General features: G+C 44.4%; 2 protein-coding genes across 2 annotated transcripts; both read left to right on the forward strand.

The window, feature by feature from the left end:
• Positions 1–10,547: 10,547 nt before the first annotated feature.
• On the forward strand, positions 10,548–11,120 carry TMEM217 (transmembrane protein 217; the record flags this gene model as incomplete). Its single annotated transcript, XM_082663490.1, has 1 exon — positions 10,548–11,120. The coding sequence occupies one exon, from the start codon at positions 10,548–10,550 to the stop codon at positions 11,118–11,120; it is 573 nt and encodes a 190-aa protein (XP_082519616.1).
• A 10,311-nt stretch (positions 11,121–21,431) lies between these two features.
• On the forward strand, positions 21,432–22,147 carry TMEM217B (transmembrane protein 217B; the record flags this gene model as incomplete). The annotated part of the gene is made up of 1 exon (XM_082663832.1): positions 21,432–22,147. Exon 1 carries the CDS (start codon positions 21,593–21,595, stop codon positions 22,145–22,147), a length of 555 nt encoding a protein of 184 aa, XP_082519958.1. The 5' UTR covers positions 21,432–21,592.
• Between the last annotated feature and the right edge of the window lie 3,184 nt (positions 22,148–25,331).

Below are 25,331 nucleotides of genomic sequence, written 5' to 3' on the forward strand. Positions count from 1 at the left end.
GATCCCACAAGACACATGGCGCAGCCTAAAAATAAAAAGAGAGAGAGAGAGAGAGAGAAAGAAGAAGCTTAGCTGTGAAGAGATTGAGAGGCTAGTTTCCTCCTCTTCCTCCCCCTCATCACTGTTGTTCTGTTTTAGTTCTTTAGTTGCCTGTAATATAAACCCCTTTCCCATGTACGGAGAATTTTTCACTCTATGAAACTTTGTGAGAAGCAGAGCTCACCTACCAGTATTGCAGCTAAAAATGGCAGCTACTTAGTTTTCCATCCTTCCTTATGAACTAAGTCATATGCACATGTCATAGGCTCTGCTAATAAAATGTTCCCAAACTAGACTTTGAATCAGGAGGAGCTTATGAGGCAAAGAAAAAAGAGAACAAGAAAATCCATTCTTCGTGGGCAGTGCCAGCTGTGACAGCAACACCCAGTTTGGGGGAATAGCTCTGGCAACAGCAACATCTAGAGTCTGGTGCTAGAAGGCCTCTCTCTCAGTGTAACTATGGTATCAAATGCTCATTGCTGGCAGCAGCAGTGTCTTCAGTGGCCCAGCCCTGTGGTGTGATATTGGCTACCATCCTGTAAGCAAAACCTCTGAATGTGGTGTGGTAGACTGATGGCATTCATGCCCCAATTCTTCACCTCTCCCTGCATCCGTATTATCTTGTGAGACCTTCTCATTCTTTTTTTTTTTTTTTAATATTTATTTATTTATTTGGCTGCACTCGGTCTTAGTTGCAGCATGCGGGATTTAGTTCCCTGACCAGGGATCGAACCCAGGCCCCCTGCATTGGGAGCACAGAGTCTTAACCACTGGACCACCAGGGAAGTCCCATGGGACCTTCTCATTCTGACTCTGGATTGACGATTGTGACTTGCTGTGATCAATGGATATTCGCAAACGTTACACAAGCAGAAGCTTGAAAAGCACTTGGGTGGCTGCACTTGCTCTCTGTCTTAGTCTGTTTGTGATTCTATAACAAAATATTACAGACTGAGTGTCTTGTAAACAACAGAAACTTATTTCTCACAGTTCTGAAGTCCAAGATCAGGGTGCCAGCGTGGCCGGATTCCGGCCAAGGCTCTCTTCCGAGTTTCAGACTGCCAACTTCTTGCCATGTCCTCGCATAGTGGAAGGAGCAAGGGATTTCTCTGGGATCTCTTCATTCAGGAGGGCTCCACCATCATGACCTAATCACCTCCCAAAGGCCCTTCCTTCTAATACCATCCCATTGGGCATTAGATTTTCAACGTATGAATTTGGGGAGGACAAAAAGCATTCAATCTGTAGCACTCTCACTGTTGTCCTCTGCCATTGCCATCACAACATGTCTAGGCTAGCCTGCTGGATGATGAGAAACATGTGGCCCTCGGCCAAGTCTCCCTGAGTTATCCCAGCTGAGGCCATCTTAGATCAGCCAACAGCCAGTTGACCCTCAGGCACATGAATGAGCTCGGCCAAAATCAACAAAATTGTCTAGCCAACCAACAGTTGACCCCAGACACTCGAGTGAGTCCAGCTGAAATTGGCCCAGCTCAGCCCAGCCCCAGATAAGCTGAACCCCACAGACTTGTGAACTAAGTACTGTTCATTGTTACATGCCACTGAGGTTTTGTGGTTGCTTATGTAGCATCATTGTGGCAATAGATAACTGGTCCTTTCCACACATCTATGAGCTATGCCTTTTTTGCTTAAATCAGCCAAGAGCCAGTATCTGTTGCTTGCCCTAACACAAAGCCTGAATGTAAATCAGAGAGAGACACAGGGTCAAAGGAGAGATTGTCTGAGCTGGGAAAGACTTTGGCATGCTTACAGGCAGAGGATTGGAGGCAATTGTGTTTATTAGGATATAAGTTTGGCTGCAAAATAACAGGGCTTTAAACATGATAGGAGTTTATCATTTCCCTCTCTCATGTAAGAGCCTAAGTAAGTGGGCAGCCCTGCTCTGGGAATCTTCAGAAGCCTAGATCCTTCTCTCTGTGTTTATCACGTCCTTGCCCAGTTGGTCTGAGATGACTCCCTACTCCATCCACGTTTCAGCCATTGGGAAGAGGGAAAGGAACGACATGACTTTCTCCTGAACACCTGGTGGTTACATTCATTTCTCCCCCTTCCAACCCACTCTCAGAGATTGGTCACACAGTTACACCCAACTGCAAGGGAGGCCAGAAAAGGCAAACCTTATTCTGGCCAATCATGTGTATATCTAAAAATCCTTCTTCTGTGGAAGAAGGGGCAAACAGATAGTAAGAGTTCTTGCCATGTCATTGGGGAAGAAGGGATAATTAATGGAACAGGATCTCTGTGGTAGACTTTATTAGCCATTTCCTTCCTTCTTCCCCGTTAAGGGGACCCATCTTTTGGAGAGGTGAGGCAACTGTGTTCCCAGTCTGGGCATAACTCATGATATGTCTAAACTAATGATGGCAATTCTACTCAGCTTTGTCAGGAACTGGTTTCCCCAACCTCCCCTGCAGCTGTGGATGACCATGTGACCCAGTTCTGGCCAGTGAGCCATGAAGGGAAGGCTGCTGGGGGGGTTCGGGAAAGTGGTTTCCTTCCCATGGAAGAGACAAAGAGAGCTGACCGTCGCACTCCTGTTTGTGATACTGGTGTGAGGCTTATAACCATAAAAGAAAGGCCAAGAGAATTACAAATGCCAAACTAGAGCCCTGGCACCTTCTTGAGGATTCCAGTGACCTTGAGGGATGAGTGTGAGTGAGCCAGGTGGAGAAAGGGAGAAAAGATATTTGAGAAAGTAAGAGTATTATAAACATGAGAAGGGATGCTCAGAGATGTTCCTGGAAAGTTGGACTGGGGTCACATCGTGAGGACTTTGTATGCAGCAGTGCGATTTGTTGTCAGAATTGCCTCATTCAGAGTCGGGGCTGGTTTCCTGCTTCTTGGTTGATACACCACCAAAGCATGACAGGCATTTTTCCTTTGTAGGTTTAAGATGACTGAGCATCTCTTCCCCCGTTGGAGAGTTAAAATACTTTTGTTTTGGAAAATCTAGGCTCTCAAAGGCAGAGATTTAGATGATGTGGGTGGGTAGCGGGTGTAGATTTGAAAAGATGAGGGAGAAGGGAATCATTCCCAACCCCTACAGCAAGTGGGATTTCCCTGCCCTTGGGGAATGGAGAGGTGCCTGGCTCTGACCACCTTGGGGCCTGTGTTTGACTCCCTCCCAGACCCCAGAGTGACAGGATGTCTGTGTGGACCCCAGGCTGGGGACTGAGCTGTGAGCCACAACCTTCGGGGCTGTGGACAGTGGGACCACTGAGGCTAGGACATCAAGCCTCTCACAGTGGGCAGCCACACCCGCCTGAAGTCTAGAGCCCTTCCTTGAGTTTCCAGGATTGGATGAACTTGGGAGTTCTATGTGACTCCAGCAAGGAGAGAGGGGAGTGAAAACAAACAACAAAAACAACTGATTGAGATAGAGTTTCTCCCTAACTCCTTGAGGAAGAAAACTGAGTCCGATTTGATATTATTTTTTAAAAATAAAGGGAATTCCTCCCTGGCGGTCCAGTGGTTAGGACTCTGTGCTTCCACTGCAGGGGTTACAGTTTCAATCCCTGGCTGGGGAACTAAGATCCCACAAGACATGTGGAAATATAAAATAAAATAAAATAAAATAAAATGAAATACTGCTTTCTTGCATTAGAGTGTCCAATTATGGTACGAACTGATTCTGTGGTATACAAAGCCAAAGGAAAGGGAGTAAGAAGAGGTTATAAATTATCTCAGTAGCTTTTTTATTTAAGTCGATAGATTTTTTTACAAGAGACTGTAGAAGATGTGTCTCTAAGAGCTCATATATGCAAAGTATTCATTTTCATTTTTTTTAAAATAAATTTATTTATCTTGGCCTGCATTGGGTCTTCGTTGCTGCATGCAGGCTTTCTCTAGTTGTTGTGAGCAGGGGCTACTCTTTGTTGCGGTGCGTGGGCTTCTCATTGCGGTGGCTTCTCTTGTTGCGGAGCACAGGCTCTAGGCGCGCAGGCTTCAGTAGTTGTGGCTCGTGGGTTCTAGAGCACAGGCTCAGTACTTGTGGTGCACAGGCTTAGTTGCTCCGTGGCATGTGGGATCTCCCAGACCGGGCCTTGAACCCATGTCCCCTGCATTGGCAGGCAGATTCTTAACCACTGCGCCACCAGGGAAGCCCTCCACAGTCTTCTAACTGAGATCACACACTTGGTTTTAGGACTTAATGAAATTCAGGTTCTTGATGTCTCATCGCCAAAAGAATTCAGTAAGAGACAAAGTGACAGGTTAGAAGCAGATTTATTTAGAGAGAAACACACTCCACAGACAGAGTGTGGGCCATCTCAGAAGGCGAAAGCGGACCCAGGATGTGGGGTTGTCAGTTTTTATAGGGGTGGGTAATTTCATAGGCTAATGAGTGGGAGGGGTATTCCAGCTATTTTGGGGAAGAGGTGGGGATTTCCATAAATTGGGTCACTGCCCACTTTTTGACCTTTATGGTTGGCCTTGGAACTGTCATGGCACCTGTGGGTGTGTCATTTAGCTTGCTGATGTGTTACAATGAGCGTATATTGAGGCTTAAGGTCTAGTGGAATTCAGCTTGTCATCTTGGACCTATTTGGTTCTAATCAGTTTACTTCGAACCCTTGGGCTATGTCATTCTTTTAAAGGTTGTGCCCTGCCCCCTTCTCTCCTGTTTCATAACTACTGGACTGCCAAGGAATTCGCAATAGTAGTTTTATATGCACAATAAATAGTGGTTACCCCTTGGCATAAAGCAAAAATGATGATAGCAAAAACTCCTACATAGTACAGTGCTTACCATGTTCCAAGCATTGTTCTGAGTGTTTTAAATATATTAACTTGTTTAATCCTCACAGCAACTTTACAAGGTAAATGCTATTATTATCCGTGTTTTGTTTTAGTGTTTTTTATTGTTCTTCATATGCTCACAATTAGACATCATAATCCTCGGTGCATGACATATTCCTCACTGATCCATGCATAGCTCTTTTAATTACTTTTAAAATACTAGTTATTTTTAATAAAGTAATATGTACCCTCAAATCCTCTACCCAAAATAAAATTAGGATCTTGTCAGTAATTCAGATCTGAGTATATGAGCTGCCCAACCCATTTCACTTCCTTCCTCTGGCCCAAGGTGATCGTAATTTAGAGTCCTAAATTCATCATTCCTTTGCTTTCCTTATATAGTTTTATTGCTTCTATATATACAGTCCAAAAATTGTGTGTGTGTGTATAATATATATCTATAGTTTTTAACTCTATATCTTCTTTTGGTACTTTTTTTACTTACTATTACATTACTAAGATTCATTCCAATTGTGTGTTGCTACAGTCATTCATTTTGATGACCATTTAACATCCCATTGTGTGAATATGTAGCAGTTTATTCATCCTCAAACCATTCTTTACTGAAGTACCTATTATATTCTCAGTGTAAAAGTACCTATTACATTTTTTTTTCTGGTTATTAACTGGACTAACTTTGTCACATCCAGGTTTGCTAATAGCTTCATGTGATTTGAAGCTGTTCTTAATATTGATGCCTCCCTTACATTGTCTACGATCTATTTCTTCCCTTGCCTTTTCAGGATACCGTGGATGGCTCAGAACATGACTAATTAACTCACTCCCCCAGGGTTGAACCTCCCTACCCCTGAGGTTGAACCTGGCAGGGCAGAGCTTCCAAAAAAACAAAACAGGGAATTCCCTGACAGTCCAGTGGTTAGGACTCTGCGCTTTCACTGCTGAGGGGCTGGGTTCAATTCCTGGTCGGTGGGGAACTAAGATGTCGCAAGCCCGCGCAGCGTGGTCAAAAAACAAAACAAAGGGCTTCCCTGGTGGCGCAGTGGTTGAGAGTCCGCCTGCCGATGCAGGCGACACAGGTTCATGCCCCGGTCTGGGAAGATCCCACGTGCCTTGGAGCGGCTAGGCCCGTGAGCCATGGCCGCTGAGCCTGCACGTCCGGAGCCTGTGCTCCGCAACGGGAGAGGCCACAACAGTGAGAGGCCCGTGTACCGCAAAAACAAACAAACAAACAAACAAAATAAATAAATAAAAAATAAACATTACACACTTCTACTGAGTTCAAAAAGTATGATGTTAAAGTGAAGTGGAAGGATAAAAATCAACTCTTTCTTTTACAATATTCTGTTATATTAATTTTTTTATTTTTCTAGCATAGTTTATTTAAAAATCTACGTAGAGATATCTTTAACTTAAAAACCATTTAAAATGTTGTAACTATTCAAAGATAGAATCAGAATCTCTTCTTGTTGTGTAGTAGTTGAAATGATGTATCATTTTCAGAAAATTTCATAAATAAACAGAAAAGACAGACTTCCCTGGTGGTGCAGTGGTTAAGAATCTGCCTGCCAATGCAGGGGACACGGGCTCAATCCCTGGTCCGGGAAGATCCCACGTGCCTCAGAGCAACTAAGCCCGTGTGCCACAACTACGGAGCCCACGTGCCACAACTACGGAGCCCATGTGCCGCAACTACTGAAGCCTGCGTGCCTAGAGCCCATGCTCCGCAACAAGAGAAGCCACCGCAATGAGAAGCCCGCGCACTTCAAAGAAGTGTAGCCCCCTCTTGCTGCAACTAGAGAAAGCTCACGCGCAGCAGCGAAGACCCAACACAGCCAAAAATAAATAAATTAATTAATTAATTAAACAGAAAAGACTTTGCACTATCACCAACTACTTTCCATGGTAACATTTTTAGCTCTTGGTTCAGACTACCACAGAGTTATCCAGCAAACCTTGCTCCCATGAGGCCAGCAAACCATTTCTGGGGCTACGAACATATTGTATTAAAGTTACACTAGCCAAAAGGGAGCCAGTGGGATTTATTTAATGATCTGGATTTATTAGGAATTCATGGAACAACTATATCTTCATAAATTTATTTTTATTAAAATTATATAAGTGTAGTAATAATACTTAAAGGCTTATAATAAAAACTTCAGTCCTCTGTACTCCCCTCACCCCTAGTCATACTTCCCACAGGCAACCACATCAATTCTTCTATTTCCCCTCCTATGTACCTCTTTATCTCTAAATTACATACTTATACTGCTATTTCTTGATTAATCATTTTTAGACATTATCTATTGACTTCCCATCATGATAGTGAGGACTTCTTATCCCATACACACATAAGCACTGCCTTTCCTCACAAACTCCCAACATGGCTGGGTCACCATGCATGATTATATCAAGACTACAACGGCATAAGTAGTGTTAATCACAGAGGAGACATGGTGGTGATTGGGCTATGGTGGTGGCAGTGGAGATGGGAAAAACAATAACTGATTCGAGAGATATGTGGGAGGGAGGGTAAATGGAACATAGTGTTTTTCAATGTAGGGAATGACAGAAAGGCAGGTACATGGGGAAATGGGCAGGTGGACGCTGATATTTACTGAAATATCAGAAGGTCGTAGCAGCAGGTGAGGGTGGGGTGGGAGAAATTGTAAGCTCAGTTTGGAACATATTGAGCTTGAGCAGTCCAAAGACAGTTCCCAAATGGAGGCAGAAGAGTTTAGTGTGCCGGTTTGGATCTCCAAGTAGAAGACTGGACTGGACTTGGGAGTCGTCAGTGTGTAGATGGCAACTGAACCACGGGAATAAGTGACGTTACCTAGGAAGAGAGTATAAAGTAAGAAGAGCGTCTTGGTTTGTGCACTGAGGAAGACTAACATTTAAGAATAAGCAGAAGGAGGGACTTCCCTGGTGGAGCAGTGGTTGGAAATCTGCCTGCCAACGCAGGGCACACGGGTTCGAGCCCTGGTCCGGGAAGATCCCACATGCCGCGGAGCAACTAGGCCCATGTGCCACAACTGCTGGGCCTGTGCTCTAGAGCCCACGAGCCACAACTATTGAGCCTGTGCGCCACAGCTACTGAAGCCCGTGCGCTTAGAGCCCGTGCTCTGCAACAAGAGAAGCCACCGCAATGAGAAGCCTGCGCACTGCAACGAAGAGTAGCCCCCGCTTGCCGCAACTAGAGAAAACCTGCATGCAGCGACAAAGATCCAATGCAGCCAAATAAATAAATAAATATTTAAAAAAAAAGAATAAGGAGAAGGAAGCTAGTAAAGGGTCTGCTCTAATCAAGGCTCTTTTCTAGTCAAGGCCCTCTGTTAGGAGCTGTGGGATAAATAGAGTCTCTGAGCTCTCTGAGCTCACAAATCTCTGAGGCAGATAAGGCACAAGTGGGTTGAGTGTTAAGACTGGTTTTAGAGCCAGGCAGGTGTGAGTTCAAATCCTGATTTTGCTACTGACCAGATGTACAGCTTTAGACAAAATAAATTAACTAACTTCTCTAATTCGAATGTCCTCATTGTTAGCCACTAGGATGACTATTGTAAGTATAAAATTTTATACTTTAAAATGGGTAAGATGGTAGGTTTTTTTACATGTATTTTACCAAAATTAAAAATAAAATAAAAATTTTAAATAATTCAAAAAAATGTCCTAATCATAATTGTTTAATAATGTGGTATTTTTGCAGTTCTGTTATTTCTGCTGGTTCTCACAGTGCCTTGTTCCTTGTATGCTCAGTTATTTTTCACTATGTACTAGTCATTGTCCCTGAAAAATTACTGATGGTGATACTTTGAGGACCAGCACAAAGACGTATCCTTCCAGAGAAGGCGTGAGTTTGCTTCTGCCAGGCACTTAGAGACACTTCAGTTTAGGACTACTTTAAACTAGACTTAAAAGTTTTTTTGAATACTTCATGTAATTTGGGCTACAAATCTATAAAAATGTTAGTTATGATTACAAAGTCTCAAGGAGAGTTCCCCCTGCCCCCCGCAGCCCCCGCATATGTTCAGTGTAGTACTAAGTTCACTTTCCTTGGAGTCTCTTGGGACAAGATGTGGGGGTAAGTTTACTTCTGATTCCCCTTTACTCTAATCATAGACCTTTGTGGCCATGACTAATACAGGGAAGGCCTTCTAATAGACTCCCCACCAGGACTTCCCTGGTGGCTCAGTGGTTGGGAATCTGCCTGCCAACGCAGGGGATATGGGTTCAATCCCTGGTCCGGGAAGATCCCACATGCTGTGGAGCAACTAAGCCCGTGAACCACAACTACTGAGCCTGCACTCTAGAGCCTGTGCTCCGCAACAAGGGAAGCCACCACAATGAGAAGCCTGTGCACCGCAACGAAGAGCGGCCCCCACTTGCCGCAACTAGAGAAAGCCCACGCACGGCAATGAAGACACAACACAGCCTAAATTAATTAATTAATTAATTAAAAAAAATAGACTCCCCACCTTGGTGGACGCTGAACTTTAATTTCATTCCTCCTTACCCTACAGAGTTCTCATAATGAAATTCAAGTTTGCCCAGATTGGCAAATACCCTCAGAGCAAATTTGACTTTCATGTTTGCTTACCTGTCCCAATTCCTGAATTCCTATAGTCTTTGGTCTCCTACCTCTTATCTTGTCATCTCTTCTGTGCTTTCAAGAATATTTTAAAACTATTTTATACAGCAGTTTTTAGTTGTTGGGGTTTTTTTTTGGCAGCAAGTTGGCCCCAATAACCTTAGCAATCAGAAGACCCTCTGCTTTATCTTTTCTTCCTTTTTATTGATTTCTGTTCTTTTATATATTTTCTCCCTCCTTTGTTTTTTGTTCTTATCCTTGGTTGTTTTTTTTCCCCCTTACTTCTTGGGTTGAATGCTTAGTTCATTATTGCCTTTTCTTTTTCCATGATAAGGCTATTCTATTCTAAGTTTCTAAATTTCCCTTAAAGTACGCCTTTCATTGTATTCCTTAAGTTTTGGTATGTAGTGGAGGAGTGATTGCTCAAAGCCTAATTGTCTTCATCAACTCACCCCAGCAGGGCTATTGCGCTACCCTGATTTTTTTCCTGTGATACCTGTACTCAATGTCTGGATAATGCGGCCAATTTTCCCCATCAGGGGGCAGCAGTGGTTGCCCAAAGCAATGCTGGAAGAGATAAGAGCATAATTTAAACTAACTTTTTCTGGGACTTCCCTGGCAGTCCAGTGGTTAAGACTCCACGCTCCCAATGCAGGGGGCCCAGGTCTGGGAACTAAGATCCCACGTACTGCAGCTAAGCCCACGTGCCTCAACTAGAGAAGCCTACAGCCAAAAATAAATAAATAAATTTTAAAAATATGTAAACTAAGTTTTTCTATTCAGTGTTTTTCAATACTGCCTACATATGAAAATCACAGGGAGGTTTTTAAAAATACTGATACCTGGGTCCTACCCAGAGAATGTTCAAATTGGTGTGGGGTGCTGACTTTCAGTGACTGTCTCCAATTTATCTGCTCACTGCCACCAAGGCCCAGACTTCATCTCCCTCCTCCCCACTCACGCTCCCAATTAATTTTAAACAGTCTTCTGTCTTTCTCAAAGCTGTTACTGCCTGGTTTCCATATTTCTCCCTATTGTTTCTCCAAGTGAATTTGGGGAAGGAGGCAGAAACCCTGGTAATTTACCACATTGGCAGGAATCAGAATTCTCCCCCATGTTATTTGTCTTCACAGGAGGTCTCAGCATGAGACGGCAGCACTGGTGTGGGATGACTGCCAAAATGGGCTCCATGTTATCAGGGGTCTTTACCATCATGGCCATCGACTTGTACCTCATCTTCGAACAGAAGTACTTAAGGAGAAGCAATTGCACTGAGCTTACCCCACAGACCAAGAGTACAAGTATCCTGATAAAACAGTTCATGATCTGCTGGAGTTTGACTATCGTCTTCTTCCTATCTTTCATCACCATCATCATCTGCTTCTTGCTCCTATACTCAGTATATGCCCGTATGTACAAGGGCCTGGTGATCTACATCATCTGGATCTTTTTCTATGAAACTGTAAACATTGTAGTACAAACGCTTACCAATGATGATTCTAACATTGGAGAGGTCAGAATCATGCGCTGGTTTGGTTTGGTGTCCCGTATATTGGTGCACTGTTTTTGGATGTACTTTGTCATCACCTATGCCTACATGATCTACGAAAATCAAAGCCAGGGCAATATCATTTCCTACAACAGACGTATTTCTATAGGCAGTGAATTCCCACGGCGGAAATCAAAGATAATACACTTTACCCACCGGCCACTATAGTGAACGACGTTGGCCCTTTTCCGTGATAGGCAGATCTCCCAGGTTCTCATGGTAGTTCAGTTTCCATCTCTTTCACTTTTCAGCAAGCAGAGACTCTACTGCCACTCTTTTGGGGGGATACGGAGAGAAAAGTGATTATAGTCACAACTGGAACACGCTGCTCATTAAGGATGTTTAGTTAAAGTACACTTATTATCAAGCACTCTGTGAGTTCCTCTTTCCTTGTCTTGTCATTACCTCCTTATTGGTCAAAACGAAGAGGGTGAGGAATGAAATCAAACTGAACTGCAGTCTGGCAATCCTTTCATCTTGGTATATCTTCATCAGGCTTCAACCCACAGCTCTCTGATTTAACCCAGTGACAGGCAAACCTGTATTTATATCTGAGTGTCATAGCACAAAGAATAGTGTTGGGGCCTTGAGGTCGCTTTGTGTTACGGTTTTCCCCCCATGTCCTCTATACTATATTCCAGATAAGTGAAAGAATAAAAATAGAGAAAAATCATACTTCATTTTCTGTCTTGACTCCCCACCCCCCACGTTTTTCAAGGAGCACAAAAGACACTTGTGGTTAATCAAAAGGTATTTGTTAAACTTTTCTGTCACTGTGCTGGACACTGCAGGAGGATACAGAAAAGTATAAAATATGAGGCCTGGCCTTGAGGATTTTTCAGTTTAGTGGGAGAAACGAAATCATGTTTATGAATCAATTAGCCAACCACATAAGACAGTACAAGATTACACACTATCACATAACAACAAACTTCACTTTGAATTCAGGTTCAGAAATTGTCAGAAGCAGTTTAAACCAGAATGGAAGAAAAACCAAGCAAACCTCTACTTCAAACATTAGACATTATGTTAAGTGTCTGTTTACTTAATAGCTTTCTTGAGGTATAATTGACATACAGTAAACAGCACATGTTTAAAGAATATAATTTGATGAGTTTTGACACTAGTATATCCCAGTGAAACCATCACTGTAATTGAATTGGTGAACACATGTATCACCCCCAAAAGTTTCCTCCTAATCCCTGTCTCCTGCCCCTTCTTGCACCACACACTCCCGCCATCACAAGGCACTGATTTGCTGTCCCTATATATTAGTTTGCATTTTCTAGAATTTTACATAAATGGCATCATACAGTATATAATCTTTATTTTTTTTTTTTTGGCCTGGCTTCTTTTGCTCAGCCTAAGACCTTAAAGAGTCACCCATGTCATTATGTATATTGATAGTTCATTCTTTATTGCTGAGTAGTATGCCACGGCATGAATGTACCACAGATTGTTTATCCATTTGCCCACTGAAAGACATAGAGTGGTTTGTAGTTTGGGACAATTATGAATAAGAACACTATAAGCAATTGTGTACAAGGCTTTGTGTGGATTTATGATTTCATTTATCTTGAGTAAATACCATTTTTACTTTTTAAGATACTAGCAAACTTTTTTCCAGAGGGGATGTACCATTTTATACTCCCAGTGTATGAGAATTCCAGTTCCTTCACATCCTTGCCAGTACTTCGTATAGACAATACATTTTTCATTTTAGCCATTCTAATATATATATATATATATATATATATATATATATATATATATACACATAGAGAGAGAGAGAGAGAGAGTGAGTATATAGTGGCATCTCATTGTGGTTTTAACTTTCATTTCTTTAATAACATGATGTTGAGCATCTTTTCATGTGCTTATTTAGCATTCTTATATCTTTTTTGGTAAGGTGTCTGTTCAAATCTTTTGCCCATTTTTTTGTTTTATTCACTAGTTTGTCTTATTTTTTAGATTCCATATATAAGTGAAAACATACAGTATTTGTCTTTCTCTGTCTGATTTCACTAAGCATAATACCCTCCAGTTCCGTCCACGTTGCTGCAAATGACAAAATTTCATTATTTTTTATGGCCGAGTAGTATTCCATTATATATATATGAATATGCATATTATATATATTGGAATATATATATAATATATATTCCATTCATCTGTTGATGGACATTTAGGTTGCCTCTACCTTTTGGGTATTGTGAATAATGCTGCTGTGACTATGGTTGTCCTCAAGTTTCATCCATGTTGTAGCATGGGTCAGAATTTTCTTCCCTTTTAAGGCTGGGTAATACTCCATTATATGAATACACCACATTTTATTTATCCATTCATTCATTGATGGGCATTTGGGTAGTTTCCAACTTTTGGCTATTGTGACTAGTGCTGCTGTGAATGTTGGTGTACAAGTATCTGTTTGAATCTCTGCTTTCAATTCTTCTGGTGGGTATATACTCAGAAGTGGAGTTGCTGGATAATATGATAATTCTATTTTTAATTTTTAGAGGAACTGTCATACTGTTTTCCTCCACAGAGGTACTATTTTACATTCCACCAACAGTGCACAAAGATTCTAATTTCTCCACAACCTCCCCAGCACTTTATTATTTTGGTTTTTTTTTTTTTTTTTTTTTTTTTTTGCGTTACGCGGGCCTCTCACTGCTGTGACCTCTCCCGTTGCGGAGCACAGGCTCCAGACGCGCAGGCTCAGCGGCCATGGCTCACGGGCCCAGCCGCTCCGCGGCATGTGGGATCCTCCCAGACCGGGGCACGAACCCACGTCCCCTGCATCGGCAGGAGGACTCTCAACTACTGCGCCACCAGGGAAGCCCTATTTTGGTTTTTTGATAGTAACCATCCTAATGGGTATGAGGTGGTATCTCACTCTGGTTTTAATTTGCATTTCCCTAATGTTTAGTGATGTTGAGCATCTTTTCATGTGTTTATTGGTCCTTGTATATCTTCTTTGGAGAAATGTCCACTGAAGTCCTTTACCCATGTTTAATCAGGTTATTTGTGTTGCTGTTGTTGGGTTATAGAAGTTCTTTATACATTCTTATTTATCACATATTTGATTAGCAAATAATTTCTCCTGTTCTATGGGTTGCCTTTCCACTCTATTGATGTGTCCTTTTTTTTAATTTATTTATTTATTTATTTTGGCTGCAAAGGGTCTTAGTTGCAGGATGCTGGATCATCATTGCAGCATGCGGGATCTTTGGTTGGAGCATGTGGGCTCTTAGTTGCGGTATGTGGGCTTCTTAGTTGTGGCATGTGAACTCTTAGTTGCAGCATGCATGTGAGATCTAGTTCCCCGACCAGGCATCAAACCCAGGCCCCCTGTATTGGGAGCGCAGAGTCTTACCCACTAGACCACCAGGGAAGTCCCTTGATGTGTCCTTTTATGCATGGAAGTTTTTCATTTTCGTGTGGTCCAATTTATTTCTTTTTCCTTTTTTCCCCTATGCTTTTGGTGTCATATTCAAGATATCATTGCCAAATCCAATGTCATGAAGCTTTCCCCTTAGTTTCATAGTTTTAACTCTTAGATTTAGGCCTTTGACTCATTTTGAGTTAATTTTTGTATATGGTGTAAGGTAAGGGTCTAACTTCCTTCTTTTGTGTGTGGATATCCAGTTTTCCCAATACCATTTGTTGGAAGGACTGTCCTTTTCCCCGTTGAATGGTCTAGTCACCCTGCTGAAAATCATTTGACCATATGTATTAGTCTGCTCAAGCTACCATAACAAAATGCCATAGACTGGGTGGCTTAAAAAACAAAGGCTAGAGATACATGATCAAGGTGCCAGCAAATTCAGTTTCTGGTGAGAGTTCTCTTCCTGGCTTGAAGATATCCACCTTCTCTCTGTGTCATCGTATGGTCTCTCTTCTGTACACAGGTTGGGAGACAGAGTGAGCTCTCTGGTATCTCTTCGTCTTTTTATAAGGATACCAATCTTACTGGGTTAGAACCCCACCCTTATGACAACATTTAAGTTTTATGACCTCCCTAAAGGCCATCTCTTCAAATACAGTCACATTGGGGGTTAGGGCTTCGACATATCAATTTTGGGGTGGGGGACACAATTTTGTCCATAACACCATATATGCAACAGTTTATTTACGGGTTCTCTATTCTATCCTATTGGTCTGTATGTCTGCCTTTATGCCAGACATTCACATGTTTGATTAATATAGCTTTGTGATACATTTTGAAACCAGGAAGTGTGAGACCCTCAACTTTGTTCATCTTTTTTGAGATTGTTTTGGTCATTGGGGGGTCCCTTGAGATCTTATATGAATTTTGGGATGTTTTGGTCATTGGGGGTCCCTTGAGATCTTATATGAATTTTAGGATGGATTTTTCTATTTCTTAAAAAAAATCCTGTTGGGACTTTGATAGGGATTACATTGAATCTGTAGATCGCTTTAGGTAGTATTGTCATCTTTTTTTTTTTTTAATAAATGTATTTATTTTATTTTATTTATTTTTGGCCGCATTCAGTCTTCGTTGCTGTGCACAGGCTTTCTCTAGTTGCGGCGAGCGCGGGCTACTCTTTGTTGTGGTGTGCGGGTTTCTCATTGCGGTGGCTTCTCTTGCTGCAGAACACGGGCTTTAGGCACGTGGGCTTCAGTAGTTGTGGCTCACAGGCTCTAGAGCGCAGGCTCAGTAGTTGTGGCACACGGGCCTAGTTGCTCTGCAGCATGTGGGATCTTCCTGCACCAGGGATCGAACCTGTGTCCCCTGCACTGACAGGCGGATTCTTAACCACTGCACCACCAGGGAAGCCCACTATTGTCATCTTTTTTTAATATATAAATTTATTTATTTTATTTTATTTATTTATTTTTGGCTGTGTTGGGTCTTCATTGCTGTGTGTGGGCTTTGTCTAATTGCAGTGGGCAGGGGCTACTCTTTGTTGCGGTGGGCGGGCTTTTCATTGCAGTGGCTTCTCTTGTTGCGGAACTCTAGGTGCACAGGCTTCAGTAGTTGTGGCACATGGGCTCAGTAGTTGTGGCTCACAGGCTCTAGAGCGCAGGCTCAGTAGTTGTGGCGCATGGGCTTAGTTGCTCCGAGGCATGTGGGATCTTCATGGACCAGGGCTCGAACCCATGTACCCTGCATTGGCAGGTGGTTTCTTAACCACTGCTCTACCAGGGAGGTCCCTGAACTTCATTATGTCTTGAGACCAGGTGTGATCTCAGTTAAAAGACCATGGGGGCTTCCCTGGTGGCGCAGTGGTTGGGAGTCCGCCTGCCGATGCAGGGGACACAGGTTCGTGCCCCGGTCCGGGAAGATCCCACATGCCGCGGAGAGGCTGGGCCCGTGATCCGTGGCCGCTGGGCCTGCGTGTCTGGAGCCTGTGCTCCGCAGCGGGAGAGGCCACAACAGTGAGAGGCCCGCGTACCACAAAAAAAAAAAAAAAAAAAAGGCCATGGGTTCAAGTCCCAATCTGAGTTACACGGTTTCAAAACCACTTCTTTCTGCCCCTCTCCCAGCTCAGCCAGGTAGAAACTCTACTCCAGACTGGTGCAGCCAAGAACACAGGGCTCCCTTTCCCTTATCCCCCCAGTCAGGGTTTTCTTCCCAGGAGGAGCCAGACATTGGCATTTCTCACCTTGTGTCCCAGGTACCTGTTGCTGAGGCTAAGAGGTGGGGGCTCCCTTCTGATGCCTAGTCCCTACTCATGGGATGGAGGCATTACCTTAGGTGTGGCACCACTGAGAATATTGGGGCCCCAATTGCCCTTGCCCCAGGTTGTAAGGTAGTGGTTCCAATGACAGGAGAGGCAAGCCAGGAAGACCCCAGACTACGGTCTTCCCTTTCCCACAGAGCACTCAGCTCCTAAAGCAGGAGTATCACTAAGACAGAAGCATACAGTTGTCCCCTCCCCCAATGCCAGAGCCGTGGACCAGAGGTTTTAGCTGAGGCTGGGGAGAAGTAAGCCATAAAACAGATATTTGCAATCTCTCCCCCAAAGGAACTGGTTTCCTTTACAACAGAGCAAGAAGTTCAAGCCTAAAGGTGTTCTAAATAGTGACAGTTGTGGCAAAAGGTAATTGAGAGATGTGTAGATCACACAGGAAGATTCAGGCTAAACTGTAGGCTAGCTAGTTTTCAAGAGAGAAGTGGGGAAAGAAACAATTGGAAGAAGCCCTCCTGGGGTCAGAACAAACATCAAACACTGACTTCTGGAAATATTACTTCAGAGGAGACTGAATTTGATTGGATGGTCTATGGCGCAATTTATACCCCATGTCAGTACTGAAAACAATAGGGCAATCGGCCAGCAATTAGTAGGCCTTAACAGCTGGGTGTGGTCAAAGAAAGAGGGGGAAGAGTTCTGGCAAAACCACTGTTATCCTAGAATCACTGTGGGCATATCCTAAGCTGCACCTCTATGAGAAGCAACATCAGAGGCTTCACATGTGGGTGTTGGGTGGTGAGGGGGTGGGGTGGGGGGAAGAATGTAATTTACTAAAATAATCCAGCCAGTGACACTGAGCAGGGCCCTGTGGGGCTCCTGGGCACAGAGCCTTTCTGTGTCCCCCATTTCTTTGATTACTGGAAATAGCCTTCATTCAGCCTCCATTACCTTCCCCGACTTCCAATGGACAGATTCAAGCAGTTGTTATTTAGGAAAGGGAGGGGATGCCAGACAAGGGAGAAACAAACAGTCAAGAGAAACAATAGTGCAGCCTTGGGATAAGGTCACACAAAGATATCTTTGAGCTGTTTTTCAGATACTGAAACCCCCTCCAGGTGGGAGAAGGTAACGATTAATGATGGTATGCTGCCCACAAGCATGTGGACCCCAGAGGAGTTGAAAATTGAAGGTTGATGATGCTGACCCCTACTTACCTCACCATCAACCCATCAGAAGAATGCAAGCCCAACACTGCCTTGATCCTTATCACCTACCCCCCACCACAAGCCCTGTCTATAAGACCTCTCCCTATTCCCCAGGGAAGGGGCACAGTTTTTGAGGCCTAGCCTACTGTGTTCCCTCTTTGCCTGGCAAAGAAATAAAGCTACTCTTTCTCTTTCCTCTGAAATTCTGTCTCTGTATTACTATTTGGCACCAGGGTACAGAATACAAATTAATTTTTTATTTATTTTTGGCTGCATTGGGTCTTCATTGCTGCATGTGGGCTTTCTCTAGTTGCAGTGAGTGGGGGCTACTCTTCATTGTGGTGCATGGGCTTCTCATTGTGGTGGCTTCTCTTGTTGCAGAGCACGGGCTCTAGGCATGCGGGCTTCAGTAGTTGCAGCATGCAGGCTCAGTAGTTGTGGCACATGGGCCCTAGAGAGCTTGGGCTTCAGTAGTTGTGGCTCATGGGCTCAGTAGTTGTGGTGCGTGGGCTCTAGGGTGCGTGAGCTTCAGTAGTTGTGGCACACAAGCTCAGTAGTTGTGGCTTATGGGCTCTAGAGCACAGGCTCAGTAGTTGTGGCGCACGGGCTGAGTTGCTCCAAGGCATGTGGGATCTTCCTGGACCAGGGATCGAACCTGTGTCCCCTGTATTGGCAGGCAGATTCTTAACCACTGAGCCACCAGGGAAGTCCCACCATAATTTTAAAAAGTAAAGGAAAATACAATGGCAATTTCACATCAAATAGAGAATATCAATAAAGAGATAGAAGTTATAAAAAAAGAACCAAATGGAAATTCTGGTGTTTAAAAGTACAATAACTGAAATGAAAAACTCACTAGAGAAGCTCAGCAGTAGGTGTGAAGTGGTAGAGGGAATAATTAGTGAAGATAAGTGGTAGAGATTATGCAATCTGTTTTTCTGAACAGAGAGAAAAAGAGGTGAAGAAAAATAAAGAGCCTCACAGAAATGTGGGACATTATTAAGCATACCAACCAACATATGCATAATGGGAGTATTGGAAGAAGAGGAGAGAGAGAAAGGAACTGAAAAAATATTTTAAGAAAAAAAATGGCTGAAAACTTCCCAAGTTTATTGAAAAAGATTAACCTACACATCCAGGAAACTCAATGAATTTCAATTAGGATAAATCAAAGAGATCCACAAGCAGACACTGCACAGTAAAAATGCTCAAGTCAACGTCAAGAAGAAAACCTTGAAAACAGCATGGGAAATAAGTCACTCGTCACTTAATAAGGGAATCCCAATAAGATTAACAGATGATTTCTCAGCAGAAACAATGGAAGCCAGAGGGTAGTGGGAGAATAGCATATTCAAAGTGCTCCCCCTGAACCACTGTTAATCAAAAATCCTATATCCAGCCAAGTTATATTTCAAAAACAAATGCTCAGATTCCCTCTGAGTTCCAGGTTGATGGAGGTGACTTCATGGTCGACATGTCTATTTGGATGTCCCAGGGGAATTCAAACCCACCATTTCCCAAAAATGTCCTCATCATCTTCCCCACCCCCATAATAAGGAAAAATAATTCCTTCCTCCATGCTCTCCAGCTCAGTGCATGGGCCACCCTCCACCCAGGTGCTCATTCCAGACTCCTTCTCGCATAGCCCCAGGCCCCAAACACACAACCCCACATCCCTCTTCACCCCATTTCTTTCAACAGCCTCTCAACTTCTCTGCTTGCATCCACGTTTGCCCCCTTTCTGACGCATGGCCCCCACAGGAGCAAGAAAGATTTTTCTTAAATGCTCTGGAAGCTGCTCTGTGAATAGAGATGAGGTTTAGTTGATGCGGACAGGGAAGTATCGGTGCAGCTATCCACCGGCCAGCACACTGCCTCTCCCACCCGACATGGGACCCTTCAGGGCCTGGGGTGCAGTGAGAGGTCTGTGTCTCAAGGACTGAACTGTGGAGTCACACACAGTTGGGAGGTTGGTGGGGAATAAGGTGTAAAAATATTTGGGCTGAACCTTGAACATACTGTGCTGGTGGGGGAAAGGATAAACTGGGAGATTGGGATTGACATATACATGCTACTATACATAAAATAGATAACTAATAAGGACCTACTGTATAGCACAGGGAACTCTACTCAATACTCTGTAATGATCTATATGGGAACAGAATCTAAAAAAGAGTGGATATATGTCTAAATGATGTACTTTTCTGTACAGCAGAAACTAACACAACATTGTAAGTCAACTATACTCCAATAAAAATTTTTTTAAACCTAAAAAAAGAAAAGAAAATACTATGCTGTGAAGTAAGCCAGACACAAAAAGACAAATACTGTATGATTCAATTTATATGGGGTACTTAGAGGTAGTCAGATTTATACAGACAGAAAGTAGAATTAACAGGGACTGGCAGGAGATGAGGGAGGAAGAATTAGTGTCTGATGAGTACAGAGTTTTTTCTTGGAGAATATGAAAAAGTTGAGGTGGGGGTGGTGATGCTCGCACAACAGTATGAATGTACTTAACGCCGCTGAATGGGACACTGAAAAAGGGTTAAAATGGTAAGATTTATGTTATGTATATTTTATCATAGCAATAAAACAATTGCTACTGACAAAAAAAAAAAGAATATTTGGGATTGATAGAGTGAGCGAGGAGAAGGCTGGAGGGAGGCGGATGGCAGCCTGTCTGCGCTCTGACAGGACTGAAGAGGAGCCCTGTCCAGCGACCTTAGAAGGAAACCATGCCGAGCTTCCAACTGGTTGTCCCTCATCGGAAACACATCAGCCAGAGGCCTGCACGCGTTCCCCTCGTGTGTGACTCTTGCCCCTCTCTCTGCCCTCACAGTGGTAGCTGGCCAGTGTGGGGAATGAAGAGGAGGCAGCTTTGCTCTGGAGTTCTCCCAACTGGGAGCCAGTAAGAAGGCGATAGGATCTGGGAGGGACGATTGCTCCAGGGCCTGCCCTACCACAGCCTTGGGCCCTCCGCCATAAATACCTTCAACAGGTCTACGTGGGAGCTAGGCAGCTCCACCCTGGCTGGAGCTAGCCGCTAGAGTTCAGGTCTAACCTAGGTTGCAGCTGGGGGTCGGCCTGCTAGATTTTCGCCTGAACGACCTGGCTTATCGTTGTGGCACCTTCACCCTGGGCAAACGAGATAGTCAGCCTTGGATCCGTAAACCTTCTCCCATTCCATTCACTGCTGGCTGAATCCTGTGACTTGGGACAATTCTGGGTCAGACCAAGGGAGTAACTCAGGGAAATTACATTTTTAAGGGCTTGGAAGGGAAGAAAAGGGGGCCGAGGGGAAGGTCAGGGATGATTCTAGGTCCTTGAGAAGCCATGCTAGTTTTCTGAGAAAATGTGTTTCTTCGAAGAAACGAATATCCCAGTAGGAGCCCAGAACTGACTCTACCATTATTCCAGATACAGGAACTTCCTAATTCCCACAAGCCTGACACCAACAGGAGTACCCTTTGTGCCACCTTAAAGCATGGCTGCTGCTGGAAGAGCAGAGCTACCTGAAGATTATTCCAAGCCAGTGATGCCCTCACTTCCCAGTGATGTGCTCACCTGTAGCTAGTGAGGCCAGAGCAGCGTCAGAGCCCGTGTCCCTTGACTTCCAGCCCATTGTCTGTCTATATACCCTTATTACTCTTAGCTCTTCCATTTACATCTAGTGGCTTGAGGATTTGTCCTGGGCTAGCCACTGCCCTCTTGTCAGGTATCTCCACAATTTTTTTTTTTTCTGCAGCCGATGCTCCGGTAAAACAAGTATAAAATGAATGACAAGAAGTTCTCCTTCATGATGGGCATCTTCTGTATCCTCAACACCATCCAGTTCCTCATCTTTGAAGTGAACGAGGTTGCATACATCGGCTACGAGGACAACTTCAGCATCTACAAGGAGACAAAGTCTGAGCTAGTCTCTTGGGTCACGACCTACAAGAAGCACATCAACATCTGCCTATCCACCATCACCCTCATGGTCAGCTCCTTGTTCCTCTATTGCATCCACATCAGCAACTACGTGGGGCTGCTGTGTTACACCATGTGGATCATCACCTATGAGCTCCTCAGCTTCTCCGTGGTCCTGCTCACCAACGGGACCATCAAAGAGCAGTTCAAGGAGCTGAGGTACTTGCACTTGATTTTCCAGGTCTCCCGAATGATCCTGCACTTCTTCTGTCTGTCCTTCGTCACCAAGTATGCGTACTCCCTTTACAAGGACCTCAAGGCTTTAAGCAAGACAGGCCGCCGCAAACGCTCCTCTGTCGGTACAGTTGACTCGTGGTCACCTGTCGGGCTGGGAACCTTGTCCCACAAGTTAAACTAAACTGTGCCAGGAAGAAGGGAGAGAGAGGGACAGCACTCCCCAGCGGTGGCTCGCCCTTCCCTGCCTGCCTTCTGCTGATTCTCCTTGCCTTTTCCGGCTTCTCGAGTTTTATGCGCTTAAGAATGACCCTTGGGGGAGGGAGGGTTGCGTGGATCAGTTATTATACATGTGTATTTGTGACTTGTTTTGGCATTTAATTATAGACCGCCCTTGTGCTTACTTAACCATCTCATTGCTGTATCCTGTTGTCTCTCATTGTACCCTCCTCTCTGCACTTTTCTCTTGTGGATTGCCCACTGATGCCTGGTTCTGCTGAATCCTTTATGAGCAGCGCTATTTGATAGAAATTTCTGCGCTGATGGAACAGTTCTACATCTGTGCTGTCCACTAGCCACATGTGGCTACTGAGCACTTGGGACATGGTTATTACAATCTAGGAATCAAATTTAAAATTTTATTTGGTTTTAATTACTTTCAGTTTCAATAGCCACACGTGGCTGGCTTGTGGCTACCATGTCGCAGAGCACAGTAATCTGGAGCCTCATTTTACTCCTGCATATAACTGTAGACCCCCTTTCCAACTTCATGCATCACTCTGCTTTCCTCATAATGTTCAGAAAGCAGTTCCTCATGTTGGTTCATAACACGGCAAGAAGAATCCCCATTTAAGAAAGTTCCGGGCTTCCCTGGTGGCACAGTGGTTAAGAATCTGCCTGCCAATGCAGGGGACATGGGTTCGAGCCCTGGTCCAGGAAGATCCCACATGCCGTGGAGCAACGAAGCCTGTGAGCCACAACTACTGAGCCTGTGCTCTACAGCCCGCGAGCCACAACTACCGAGCCTACACGCCTAGAGCCCGTGCTCCGCAACAGGAGAAGCCACCGCAATGAGAAGCCCGTGCACCACAATGAAGAGCAGCCCCCGCTCACCGCAACTAGAGAAAACCCGCACCCAGCAACGAAGACCCAGTGCAGCCAAAAATAAATAAATAAATGTATAAATAAATAATAAAATTTTTAAAAAGTTCCAAGATTTCTCAACTCAAGCACTATTGACATTTTGGACTGGATAATTCTGTCTCATAGGGGGCTGTCCTGTGCATTGTAGGATGTCTAGCAGCATCCCTGGCCTCTACCCACTAGATGTCAGTAGCATCCCCAGCATTTTTTTTTTTTTTTTTTTTTTAGCATCCCCCAGCCTTGTGACAAACAAAAATATCACCATGCATTGCCAGTTGTTCTCTGGGGGGCAAAATTACCCCCGGTTGAGAACCACTATTTTAAAGCAACACACCCCCAGTGCTTAGAGCTGGTATGCCACTACTATTAACTAATGGAGTGTACCTTTAATAAGAGCTCTTTACATTTACCACCTTGTATAGTTTTTGTTTTGTTTTGTTTGTTCGTTCATTTTATTTTGCTTTTGGCTGCTCACGGGTTTTCTCTAGTTGCAGTGAGCAGGGGCTACTCTTCATTGCGGTGCATGGGCTTCTCATTGCGATGACTTCTCTCGTTGTGGAGCACGGGCTCTAGGCGCACGGGCTTCAATAGTTGCAGCACGCAGCCTCAGTAGTTTTGGCGCGCGGGCTTAGTTGCTCTGCAGCATGTGAGATCTTCCTGGACCAGTGATCAAACCCGTGACCCCTGCATTGGCAGGTGGATTCTTAACCACTGAGCCACCAGGGAAGTCCCACCTTGTATAGTTTTTAATTCTAATGTTCCCATTTTATGGTTTGATGAAACTTGAGACTCAGGCCGCTTAAGTGATACGATCAAGGTCCCATAGTATCAAAATCAGGATTTGGATCTACATCATCTAACTTCTTTTTTAATTAATTTATTTTTGGCTGCACTGGTTCTTCGTTGCTGAGCGCAGCCTTTCTCTAGTTGAAGTGAGCGGGGCTACTCTTCGTTGCAGTGCACGGGCTTCTCATTGCGGTGGTTTCTCTTGCTGCAGAGCAGGGGCTCTAGGCGTGCGGGCTTCAGTAGTTGTGGCACTCAGGCTCAGCAGTTGTGGCTTGTGGGCTCTAGAGCACAGGCTCAGTAGTTGTGGTACATGGGCTTAGTTGCTCCGCGGCATGTGGGATCTTCCTGGACCAGGGCTCGAACCCGTGTCCCCTGCGTTGGCAGGTGGATTCTTAACCACTGCACCACCAGGGAAGTCCCTAGATCATCTAACTTCTTATATGACTGTCCTACTTGGTTCCCTGAAGCACTCTTACTTTTACCAAGTTAAGAAGAGGGACCTCCTTTTAGAATAATTCCTTTTCCTTCAAAAAATGTTGGGAGTGAAGTCAGGGACACTGTTTTGACCATGCTCCTCCAAACCATGCGTACAATGACAGCAGCCCAGTTTTACTGAACACAATTTGTGCCAGGTGGCATTCTAACCATTCCCTCAATTCTTCCCACCACCCTGTGAGGGACAGATTTAGATCCAGGCCAGGTCCCAAAATGACCACCAGATGGCAGTCAGCAATCAGCTTTTGCTTAGTGCTGTTTGCCTTCTAACCCAGGTCCTCTAGGGGTGGCTGACTTTAGGATTTAGGGAACCTCAAGCTGATGACTGAGGATTAATAGCATGTGTCTCCACCCTAGTCTCATAATGTGTAACTTGGTACCAGAAACAAAAAACAAAACAGGCCAACTTCAGGGTTCTAATCCCCTGTCCCAGCTGGGGTAGCAGTGGGAAGGTCGTGTGTGGGGGTGGGGGTGGGTGTGTGGGTGTGGGGTGTGTGTGTGTGCAGAAGGGGTGGAGAGAGAAACAGAGTTCCAAGAATCAGCTCAGCTAAGAGTTACCTGCTGCCCTCAGATACAAGGCTGTGCGCACCTCGACACCAAGAGTCCTTGGAAAGTGCTGTGTCCACCTCCACTTCCCAGCCTCCCATTCTCTCTGGAACTCCTTCCACTCCACTGAGACAGCTCTTGTTAAGCTGATCTCCACGCTGCCCAATCCTGAGCTCAGCCTTCCCTTGCCAGACCTCTCCATGGCTTTTGATCAGCTGATCCCTCCCTGTCCTGCAAACAGGTTTCTCTTTTGGCCTACGGGACACCAGGGCCACCACTCTCCATTCACCACCTACATCACTGGTCCTCCTCCATCTCCTTTGCTGGTCCCTCTGCATGTCCCTGACCTCCAAACATTGACGAGCTCCCAGGCTCAGTCCTTGGTCCCCTTCTCTTCT

The sequence above is a fragment of the Grampus griseus genome, assembly GCF_964374135.1.
Source record: "Grampus griseus genome assembly, chromosome: 10".
NCBI lineage: Eukaryota > Metazoa > Chordata > Mammalia > Artiodactyla > Delphinidae > Grampus > Grampus griseus.